The following is a 12,412-nucleotide window of genomic DNA, read 5'->3' on the forward strand; positions in this document are numbered from 1 at the left end:
ACAAATCGGTCACTTGAAGGACAGCTCCGAGCCAGACGTCCTGTAGTGTGGATTCCACAGATCCCAGACCACCGCAGTTTTCGACTTCATGGGTGTCAAACGAGAGTTCATTGGAGGGCAGGGTGGCGATCTGTTGTATTTTCTGATGAAAGTTGGTTCCGATTCGGTGCCAGTGATGGCCGTTTGTTGGTTAGAAGAAGACCAGTTGAGGGCCTGCAACCAACCTGTCTGCGTGCTAGACACACTGGACCTACACTTGGTTTTATGGTCTTGCGTGCGATTTCGTTTGACAGCAGAAGCACTCTCGTGGTTATCCCACGCATCCTGACTGCAAGTTTGTACGTCGGTCTGGAGATTCGACCTGTTGTGCTGCCATTCATGAACAGTTTTCAAGGGAGTTTTTTCCAACAGGATAACACACGCACACATACCGCTGTTGTAACCCAAGATGCTCTACACAGTATCAACATGTTGCCTTGGCCTGCTCAATCACCAGATCTGTCTCCAATCGAGCACATATGGGACATCATGGGGTGACAACTCCAGCGTCATCCAGGAACAGGAGTAACTGACCGATCAAGTGCAGCAGCCACGGAACTCCATCCCACGAACTGACGTCTGGCACCTGTATGACACAATACTTGAGCGTATGCATGTTTGGAGTTAACATTCTGGCGGTTACACTGGTTATTAAAGCGCAGTATTTCAAATTTGCAATAGCTTATCTCGCACTTATATTCACCTGTGATCTTGTAATATTAATCACTTACCACTTAAATATATTACACAGATAATGTATTCCCGAAATACCATTACTCTAGATTAATTAATGTCGTGTGACTAGGGCCTCCCGTCGGGTAGACCGTTCGCCGGGTGCAAGTCTTTCGATTTGACGCCACTTCGGCGACTTTCGCGTCGATGGGGATGAAATGATGATTAGGAGAACACAACACCCAGTCCCTGAGCGGAGAAAAGCTCCAACCCAGCTGGGAGTCGAACCCGGGGCCTTAAGATTGACATTCTGTTGCGCTGACCACTTATTTTTCTTTTTTTTCGGCACGGATGTCCCGCGACACCCGTTCAAGTTTAGTGTTGAGCCGTTGATTCAGTTTTTTATTGCAGAGGGCAGCTAGCCCTCTGACCGAACACGCTGAGCTACCGTGCCGGCTGATTTCTTTTTAATCATTTTATTCATATTGTTCGTTGCATTTGTTCGGGGTGGACATCCCATGCCACCCATTGAAGTTGGTTGTTGATCCCTTCGCTCAGTTTTTTTTTATATTTTTATTACAGAGGGCAGCTAACCCTCTGACCGAACACGCTGAGCTACCGTGCCGACGATCACTCAGCTACCGGTGGCGGACACACACACATACTGATCAGCCAGAACGTTATGATCACCGACCTACTATCGATATAAACCTGTTCAGGCGATAGCAGCGTCACCTGGCGAGGAATGACTACAAGTCAGACACAACGCACGGTGCATGTTGTATCAGTGTGCAAACGGTGAAACCACGCGATCTATCTGAGTTTCCTGTGGGCAGATTGTGATGACCTGGAGGCTCGGCACGAACATTGCGGAAACTGCAAAGACTTGTCGGGTGTTCGAGGAGTGCTGTGTTGAGTGTCTTCAACATGTGGTGAAACCAAGGTGAAATCAAGTCCAGACGTCGTGGGGTTGGGCGGCCACGCCTCATTACAAATGTCGGATGTCATAGGCTGGGCAGATTGGTGGAACAGGACAGGCGGCGAACTGTGGTGGAACTAACATCAGACTTTAATGCTGGGCAGATTGTAAGTGTGTCTGAACACACAGTGCCCTGAACACTCTCAACGTTGGGCCCCCACAGCCGACGACCCATGCATATGCCAATGTTAGCACCATGACATCCTCGACTACGACTGAAATGTGCACGTGATCATCGGCAATAGAAGCTGGAACAGTGGCAAAGAGTTGCATGGTCTGATGAATCATTAATACCTTCTTCATCATGCCGATGGGAGGGGGCAAATCCGTCGTCTTCTAGGGCACAGCTCCTTGACACCTGTAATGCGGGACAGAGACAAACTGGCGACGGCTCCATTATGCTCTAGGGAACGTTCACGTGGGCATCCATAGGTCCAATGTAGTTAGTGCAAAGCACTATGACGGTGAAGGAGTATCGTACACTGGTTGCAGACCACGTCGATCCATTCATGACGATCATGTGATCATGTTTCACAATGGCAGCTGCATTTTTCAAGAAGATAATGCGCCTTGTCACAAGGGCAGGAATGTGATGGAGTAGTTCGAGGAACACAGTTGATGTACTGCTCCAACCCCCCCCCCCCCCAACTAGCCATGTCTGAACCCAATCTGGAATGTGGTGTCAACTCCCTCCAGCGACCTACCAAAATCTCATCGCTTCCCTGCCACATGTCGCCGCTGTTAGCCGTGCCACAGGTGGAGATACGGATTGTTAGGTAGGTGGCCACAATGTTCTGGCTCAAGGCAAAAAAATGACATACCAAGAAGAAATTATCCGAATAGGACTGAAATCGGTAAATGTAATGTACACATACAGAGAAATAAATGATTATAGTGTCAGAATAATTGGATGATTTATTCAAGAGAAAGAGATTCACAAACTGAGCAAGTCAATAATGCGTTGGCCCGCTTCTGGTCCTTATGGAAGCTGTTAATCGGCTTGGCATTTATTGATAGAGATTTTGGATGTCCTCCTGAGAAACGTCGTGCCAAATTATGTTCAATTGGAGCGTTAGATCGTCAGAGTCCCTAGCTGGTTGGGGGGCTCCATCGATACTGCTCCAAATATTCCCTATTGGGGAGAGGTCAGGCGACCTTGCTGGCCGAGGTACGGCTGGGCAAGCAGCAAGACAAATGTTAGAACCTGTTGCCCGTGCGGGTGGGTATTATCTTGCTGAAATGTAAGCCCAGGATGGATTGCCATGAAGGCCAATAAAACGTGGCGTAGAACTTCGTCGACTTACCGCTGTGATGTAAGTGTGCCGCGGACGACAACAGAAGGAGTGCTGCTATGAAAAGAAATGAGACCCCAGGCCATCACGCCCGGCTGTCGGGCCGTATGGTGGAAGACAGTCAGGTTTGTATCCCACTGCTGCTTGGGGCGTCTCCAGACTCATATTCGCTGGTCATTGCAGCTCAGTTCGAAGAAGGACTCATCAGTGAAGACAATTCTACTCCAGTCAATGTGATTCTAAGCCGAATGTGCCCAGCGCCACTGCAAACGGACGTGTTGGTGTACTGAGATCAATGGTAGTCGGCGCATGGGCTGTCGTGAGCTCAGCCCCCTTTTCTTGAGCCGTATATTGTGGTTTACTGAAGTACCAGTTGCACGTCGGATCGATGATAATGAATGTTCGAGTATAATGACTTTTCTGGAGACTAGAAATCTACTCTGTAGGAATCAGCATGGGTTTCGAAAAAGACGGGCGTGTGAAACCCAGCTCGCGCTATTCGTCCACGAGACTCAGAGGGTCATAGACACGGGTTCCCAGGTAGATGCCGTGTTTCTTGACTTCCGCAAGGCGTTCGATACAGTTCCCCACAGTCGTTTAATGAACAAAGTAAGAGCATATGGACTATCAGACCAATTGTGTGATTGGATTGAGGAGTTCCTAGATAGCAGAACGCAGCATGTCATTCTCAATGGAGAGAAGTCTTCCGAAGTAAGCGTGATTTCAGGTGTGCCGCAGGGGAGTGTCGTAGGACCGTTGCTGTTCACAGTATACATAAATGACCTTGTGGATGACATCGGAAGTTCACTGAGGCATTTTGCGGATGATGCTGTGGTATATCGAGAGGTTGTAACAATGGAAAATTGTACTGAAATGCAGGAGGATCTGCAGCGAACTGACACTAGATGCAGGGAATGGCAATTGAATCTCAATGTAGTCAAGTGTAATGTGCTGCAAATACATAGAAAGATAGATCCCTTATCATTTAGCTACAAAATAGCAGGTCAGCAACCGGAAGCAGTTAATTCCATAAATTATCTGGGAGTACGCATTGGGAGTGATTTAAAATGGAATGATCATATAAAGTTAATCGTCGGTAAGACAGATGCTAGACTGAGATTCATTGGAAGAATCCTAAGGAAATGCAATCCTAAAAGGAAGTAGGTTACAGTACGCTTATTCGCCCACTGCTTGAATACTGCTCAGCAGTTTGGGATCCGTACCAGATAGGGTTGATAGAAGAGATAGAGAAGATCCAACGGAGAGCAGCGCGCTTCGCTACAGGATCATTTAGTAATCGCGAAAGCGTTACGGAGATGATAGATAAACTCCAGTGGAAGACTGCAGGAGGGACGCTCATTAGCTCGGTACGGGCTTTTGTTGAAGTTTCGAGAACATACCTTCACCGAAGAGTCAAGCAGTATATTGCTCCCTCCTACGTATATCTCGCGAAGAGACCATGAGGATAAAATCAGAGAGATTAGGGCCCACACAGAAGCATACCGACAATCCTTCTTTCCACGAACAATACGAGACTGGAATAGAAGGGAGAACCGATAGAGGTACTCAAGGTACCCTCCGCCACACACCGTCAGGTGGCTTGCGGAGTATGGATGTAGATGTAGATGTAGATGTAGAATGTGGGGCTCTGAGTGCCTCTCTCATGACTGCTCGGTCATCTCGTTCTGTCATCTCTCTACGTCCACCCCTTCCTTCTTGACGCTGTGCTCAGCCATGGTTCGCCCTTTCCTGCCAACATAGTCGAATAGTAACATCGCTCCTATTCAAATGTCAAGCGATTCGCCGATTACTCCAACCGGCCTTTTTGAGCACAACTACACGTCATCTTACAAATGCTTATATCTGCGTGTGTTGTTGACGTGCCTGTCTGCGAGGAATAGCTACTGTCCAACTGAGTACACGGAATGAAATTCGCAAAGTCTTTCTGCTCTGGTATCGACACGTCCCCTGTTTACTGCCCTGGCCAGCTGGGCGGTGAAATTGCGCTGCAGCGTCACACCTTCATCACCGGCCGCCATTGTTTATAATTTTGTATTTCCCGTCGATACCTATATGAATATTAATTTGCGACCAGTTTCCACAACTCCTTTGTGGTGCATTGTTTTTTGTCTTATAGTATATGATGAAGAGAAAATGGCGCACTTGACGGTCAGCCTACGATTCCTCATTCCAGTTCAAGACAAAACTGTATCTAGCAATACCCAGTCCCGCCAGTAGGTTTAATAGAAATGCGATTTTAGAAATCAAGGCTCTGGGAATGCTGCAACTGCGTGCAGCGTGGCTAAGAACAGGTTGCGTGAACTCTGCGCTCTGTCCGATTAGCACAGTGAGCTGAGATGATGTCATGGAGAACGGATATACTGACTCGCTGATGTTCAAGTCACGTTCGCACCAAACTTTATTTTCAGTTTAAGCATCAAACTGTATCCAGTTTACACCTCCAAAATGCAGTATCTTGTGCATTTCTACTACCTTTATTTAAACATTAAGACATAACATGAACTTCTTACAGATGTAAACGACCACTTTGTTTCGTCCATGATACGTACGAACCCAATAGAAAGTAATAGTGGCTTCATTAACATCGTCCGTATCCAATGAGGCACGACAAAATACAACAGGTAGGCTACACAAGATTGCACATTATGTTACGCATAATAATTCCATTCTGAACGTTTGATATGCAGCCTTACCTTCGCATAGCCGGTACGTACAAGTACGAGAAACGTTCACTTTTGAGAAAATGTTCAAAGTGACCATCTTGCAATTGCGAACACTTAGCCACTCTCTGGGTCATACTATGCTGGACACCACGCAACACACCTGCATCCACCATTGCCGAAGCGACATGCACACGAGCTATTAGGTCGTGTACATCCAGGTGTAGAGTACTAAAGGTATAAACGTGTTGCTTTAAGTGTCAACATAAATAAAAATGTAGTGGATTAAGGTCCGGAAAACGTGAAGACCAGAATATTGACTTTCACGACCAATCCATTGCCTTAGGAACGCTTGATTTAAATAATTACGAACATTCATGCCCAAGTGTCGCGGTGCACCGTCATATTGAAACCATAGTTATCGTCGAACACCAAGTGGAACGTTTTCTAATGCGTCAAACAATATACTGCAAAGAACGTATGATACAGGGACCCATTCAACTTGTCCGGCAATAGGTAAGGATCTAAAAGCAGTCCTACCACAATTTCAGCCCTAGTGGTTTATGCAAAAAGCGTGCCTGAAAGCCTCTTACACAGGTGACAAGTGGGCTGTGTTCTGACCAAGAATGGCTGTTTTGGATGTTGAAAATACCTTCAAGAGTGAAGCTAGATTCTCCAGTCCATATCAGAATATTTATAAAGTGTTAGTTGTCTTCCACTTGGCGCAAAAACCACTCACAAAACTGTACTCTTCGAATGCGGTCTTCTGGTGGCTGGTGTTGAGTCAACGTGTAATGATATGAGTGCAGTTCTCCATCGTGGAACACTTCAACAACCAGTCTTTGAGATATTTGGAACTGCTTTGCAACATCACTGGTACTTTGCCGCGGTGACTGGTGAACTTGGATTGGATTGTTTGAAGGAAGAGCAAACAGGGAGGTCATCGGTCTCATCGGATTAGGGAAGGACGGGGAAGGAAGTCGGCCGTGCCCTTTCAAAGGAACCATCCCGGCATTTGCCTGGAACGATTTAGGGAAATCACGGAAAACCTAAATCAGGATGGCCGGACGCGGGATTGAACCGTCGTCCTCCCGAATGCGAGTCCACTGTGCTAACCACTGCGCCACCCCGCTCGGTGACTGGTGAACTGTTTCAATAATCGCGTCCTCTGTCTGTGCAATATGTGTAGTCCTTGGACGACTTCTTTGCATTACTTGTGGACGAAGATTGCCGGTTTCCCAAAGACGTTGCTCCAGGCGACGAAAAACATTCATATCGGGATGGCGCCTTGAGGGCATCGTGCAGCATACGCACGAGCAGCAGAAGCAGCTTGGTTATCGAATGCACCCAGCACCAAAAGCATATCGATGTATTCATCGTTTGTGTATTGCATGGGGAAGCCACACTACATGAATTGGCAGGATCCGTTACGGTTGTGCACTGCGCAGTTAGTAGACACATGCATGCCTTAAATGGATCCCAGTGTCATGCGATAGGCTATTGTCATATGATAAAATGTCCTGCTTATAAACGACGAGAACTAGGAAACGGACGTCTAAAAAATAAGAAAAAGACTCGGCGAGTATTCGAACCACAGCAGCATGGTGGGTGTAGGTTTGAGGTCTTTGTAGTTTATGCAGAGAGCTACGACGGCTCGTAGGGTAGTGTGGGGTGATACCAACACCGACTCAAAGAAAGGCCTCGGCGCTTGTTCGTGGCGTCACGTCAGCTAGGCACGGCGAACGCCAGGTCTGTTGCAGGCATCCTCATAAAGGTGGTGTCGCCCTCTCTGACAAAGGAAAATGTGAAATTATTGGCGGTAGTTGACCAACACACATTGTTCTGAGAGATTTCTGCAATCAATTAATTGTGCAATTCATTACACTTCTTAACAAATAGTGTACTCCTGAACTTAAATTTCCATCTGTTTTAAGGATTGACATACAGAAACAACTTCATGGTCCAGCAGCAACAGAATTCGTGCTTCTTTACCTTATTTGTAAATCTGAGGAAGTTACGTTTGTACTGGGTTGCTTTTACAAGAAACTGTGAACATATTGGTGCTCTTCTTTAGGTATCTTGGTTGACTATGGGGTGAGGAGCACTGAATGTTAATGAAATATCTTGCGATTGTACACGCTGGGGGAGGGGGTGGGGGACAGAAGAAGAGGCAAAAGAGAGATACTTGTTTTATCGAATAAAATTTTTTTATCTTATAAAGTTTCTCCTTTCAGTTGCAAGAGGGGAATATTTATCTTTTCTAATGTGTATGTTTAAAAAAGTTTAAGCTCAGTAGTATTTTCGATGTATGAAGCTATTTTGTTACCTGTTTAGAATTCCTTTTGTTGAAAACGACTGTAATCTAACGACTGGCAACAGTTGGACATTTACACATGTAAATTGGTTCACATTTCCAGTGACGATGTCAAACGACAATAAATAAATAAATAAAAGAAACTAGTTCATTATAAGGGGGTTGAGGTAAGTTTCGATAGCAAAATGGATCAAGTAAATATAGTTACTTGAATGTAAAATTTCCGAAGCTTGCAATGGGGCAAAGCATCTTCTCAATTTGATCTACGTTTGTTTCGACAGGATTCAGTAATACAGAACTATGATCTTCATTTGTAGCTTTACGATAGTAAAAAAATCTTTCATCTAAATAAAATTGCAGAATCCAAAACAATACCAAACATTTTGTCCAAAAATAAGAGATTTATAGTGATGAGCACGCCCAGGCGTTCCTGCCTGCAACAGACCTGGCGTTCGCCGTGCCTAGCTGACGTGACGTCACGAACAAGCGCCGAGGCCTTCCTTTGAGTCGGTGTTGGTGATACACGTTCCTCTGTACACTCCGATGCGCTGCACGATGTGACAGTGTTGTCAGCTCCCGGTTTTCATACATCTATTTTCAAAATGCACCAGATCTGATTTTGTTACATAAACTTTTGTCTCGAGCCGCGCGGGATTAGCCGAGCGGTCTTAGGCGCTGCAGTCATGGACTGTGCGGCTGGTCCCGGCGGAGGTTCGAGTCCTCGCTCGGGCATGGGTGTGTGCGTTTGTCCTTAGGATAATTTAGGTTAAGTAGTGTGTAAGCTTAGGGACTGATGACCTTAGCAGTCAAGTCCCATAACATTTCACACACATCATTTTTTTTGTCTCGAATCTGGAAGAGGACTCGAATGCCGATCAGTGTGGCATTTTTTCTTCACCTGTGGCTAGCTGCAGTGAAGGAGCCTATGAAAGACTTTAACTTAGACGAAAATTATTTTATCTGAAGTGCTTCCAGCAAAATAACCAGCAAATTACTACGACAGTGTTATAATCTAAGCTCGCTAACTCTCTCATAGTGCTTTGTGATTCAGTTTGCATTATTTAATTGCTGCCACAAAGGTGATAAACTCATCGGAAGGTTTCGTCTTCAGGTGAAGTATTCCCTGTTTTAAATTTTAAACTAGTGATAGTGAAGCTTCAAAATAAATGCTTGTAAATTTCCGGGTTGGTGTTCCACAAACGATGAAATATCGAGAGAACCAGCAGACTTGCCAGAAATACGAAAGGTCCAGGCCGCGACCCGAACCAGGAGGAAGTCCTTGGGCCGTCCTTGCATGCTAGACGTGGCGGTTGAGAGTGCTTCCTCGCCCCGCTAGTACAAATTAAGGTGCGGTTACATGCGCGCCAGAACCTGAAAGCATATCGTGGCGTGAGCAAAATTCTGTGTGTTTGCGCAACAAAAAAGAAGAAGATGTTTTTCAATAAATAACGGTTGCAATTCCTTTCTGAAGCTTTGGATACTGGTCTGTGCGAGTGATGGTGTTTTACCGCTGTGATCCAGATACACGTTGCACACACAGTGGACTTCACTGCTGGAAATACCAAATAAATTCTTAAAATTCTTTTATGGCCGTGGCACTCTATTTATGAATTAGTTCGTCGGGGTACTGATTCAGTACACTATGGTCAAAAGTTCCCGATTACCCATGATAAGAACTATATACTAGTGTACAAAGTCATCGTATAAACTAAATAGACCAACAAAGCAAATGTTTCCTCTCTCTCTATCATTACGTGCAATACAATATGGTTTAGATTTTAACCTCTAAACGTATCCACTCTTTGCTATTAGAATAGCTGCACAAACCCTTGGTTTCTGGAGATAAGATTTTGTAGTGTTTTAGTAGAAGTTGCAGTCCAACATGTCTGTAAATTATTCCTTGGATCCTCAGTATTAAACCTCAGTTTTCTGACCTCCCTGTCAAGTTCATTCCGTAAGAGTTAAGTGGAATTATTAAATTCAGGTGACTGATTTGGTCAAATAATATTCTTCAGTTTTTCTATTGATATGCCCTCTGCACAAGTCAGAAGCACGTTTGCAATCATTGTCCTGCTGTAGAACAAACTCACGACCAATAAGTCTCTTGCCAGATGGAGCTGCACAGTTGATCAGTATCGTGTGATACCTTTCTTGTTTAATGTTCCATTAATCCTCACTAGATCACCGACTTTATCACCCGCAAAACATCGTCACACCCTGACCGACCATCCACCAAGCTTTACTGTTGTTGTCACCCAGTGACTTTTCGTACTTTCTCCACGAAGTCGACGATGGTATGCAAAATACTTCTAACTTAGATTCGTGCGTAAATAATACTTTGGACCATTTGCTGCAAGCTCCAGTTCTTTATGTTGCTTTACCCATTGCTATCTTTTCACCTTATTTTGTTTGTGTAGTAAAGGTTTTTTGGCCACTACGCAATTCTTTAAATCCTGTTCACGAAGACGGCATAGCAGTGCTGAGACAGATTGGAGCAGCTCGCATGCTCCTTACTTCCTCACGAATTTCAGGTGCGGTACGAATCCTCTGACGTTTACTCTGTACATATATAAAATGATCGTCCCTGTACGATCTTATTCAGGGTCTTCCAGATCGCGAAACATTTGCATTGGCACCAGTTTGCTTGAACCACTGCAGCGTATACGCCACTGCAGACTGGGTTACGCCAACTTCTGCTGCTATTGTCCTACTAGAGTAGCATTCCTGGTGCAGAGCTGCAGTTACGGCACGTTCAATTCAAATCTCCTGCTTTCGTCCCATTACGAGGTAATATGGTACGAATATGATTAGGTACATGAACACGCTGCCGGCCGAAGTGGCCGTGCGGTTAAAGGCGCTGCAGTCTGGAACCGCAAGACCGCTCCGGTCGCAGGTTCGAATCCTGCTTCGGGCATGGATGTTTGTGATGTCCTTAGGTTAGTTAGGTTTAACTAGTTCTAAGTTCTAGGGGACTAATGACCTCAGCAGTTGAGTCCCATAGTGCTCAGAGCCATTTGAACCAGCCATGAACACGCTGCTAGATGCACACAATGTATCGTAAGCTAATGCGAACTGATTGGTACACAGACAGCTGAAGATATGGGGCCTATTCAAATGGAACCGAGTTAGGTAAAGGCACGTCAGTGTTGCTGTGTATACTCGACAGCACCCCTCTATGCGAACAACCAGTTAAATATACAACAGAGACACTTAGTTTTTATTTGTTTATACTTGTTTTATTATCAGAACGAAGATTTGATAGGATATTCAAAATGAAATACCTCTTTTAACCACAGATCCACAGATAGGCCATCGAAAACTTATGATCGTTAGTGTATGTTGGCTGTGCGATTGTAAGCGGCGACACTAACTCCAATTGCAACTGTTTCATGCTGTGCCTCAGGCTATAAGCTTCTTATCTAAAGAAATAGCTCGAATTGTTGGAATTTAATTCAACCATAAAAGATAATAATTTAAAAAATGTCAGTTAAATAAACAAATTTTTACTCAGGCGATAGCGATTCAAGGGATTTCCAAGGAAAGTTGCGACATATTTATTTCGAAGTTGCTGCAGTACAGTTGCTGGCCGTGTTTGAATGTCGGATGTGTTCTCCTAAAAGAAGTAATGACCGAAGTTGTATAACGGGACTTCGAGGCAGATATGTAATGAATAGTGTGACTCTTTAAAGAGACATGTTTAGATTTTCACCTTTACAATACAAAACAAATTATAATAAATCGATTAGATTTATTATATCTGAATAATCACTAAAGTAAATTGGTGCAACATAGGCTCGCGACTGTTTATATGCTGGAGACAAAATTTTGCGTGTATTCTCGAAACGTGACTAAAACAACGTGTGTGAGGTATTAACAAATTCCCTATGGGTTACGAACTATACGTCTACGTTGTTACCCACATCAGTCTTCTTTTTCGCAGGTGAGCTCTCAGGAAAAAAGACTCTCAGCGGAAGTGTTTCGTGACTACAAGGACCACGAAGAAGCCTTTGGTTGTCGTCAGCTCCGTGTTCTCAAAGGCTTCTCTTCTTACAAGAACTGGCTCAGCAGTAGTACTGTTACCACCTAAACAGCACAATTACGGTCGATTGTTAACGCTGAAAATATTTTCAAGAAACCTCCCGAAATACATATGTCATTAAAGCTGGCAACGAGTAAGTAGTGCTGCCAGAATCCATTATTAAATACAAATCGTAAGCCAAAATAGATTCTGAATTCGAAACACATATGGTGTAATCTGTCACCTGTTCTATTAAAGCATGTGAATTGTTTCTAACATTCTCGTCTAGTAATCTGCCTGGCCATAATCTAACACACCATACAGTGTTTTGCTCATTAACTTCGATTTTCCTCGATCCCTATTTTACAAGGCACAGCAGGGCGTCACCTAATCTAATGAAATAATGTTTTCTTAGAA

At 44.6% G+C, this 12,412-nt stretch overlaps 1 protein-coding gene across 8 annotated transcripts in view; it reads left to right on the top strand.

Moving 5' to 3' along the window:
• LOC126470122 (ras-related protein Rab-7L1-like) overlaps nucleotides 1-12,412 on the top strand; it is a 175,283-nt gene that overhangs the window by 26,261 nt on the left and 136,610 nt on the right. The window contains exon 2 of one of the 8 annotated variants that reach the window (XM_050097734.1): nucleotides 11,918-12,149. The exons of the other annotated variants lie outside the window; for them this stretch is intronic. Within the exon in view, the coding sequence (XP_049953691.1) occupies nucleotides 12,128-12,149 (22 nt within the window). The 5' untranslated portion in view covers nucleotides 11,918-12,127. The remainder of the gene's footprint in view (nucleotides 1-11,917; nucleotides 12,150-12,412) is intronic. 8 annotated transcript variants of the gene reach the window in all.

This window comes from Schistocerca serialis, chromosome 3 (genome assembly GCF_023864345.2).
Source record: "Schistocerca serialis cubense isolate TAMUIC-IGC-003099 chromosome 3, iqSchSeri2.2, whole genome shotgun sequence".
Lineage (NCBI taxonomy): Eukaryota > Metazoa > Arthropoda > Insecta > Orthoptera > Acrididae > Schistocerca > Schistocerca serialis.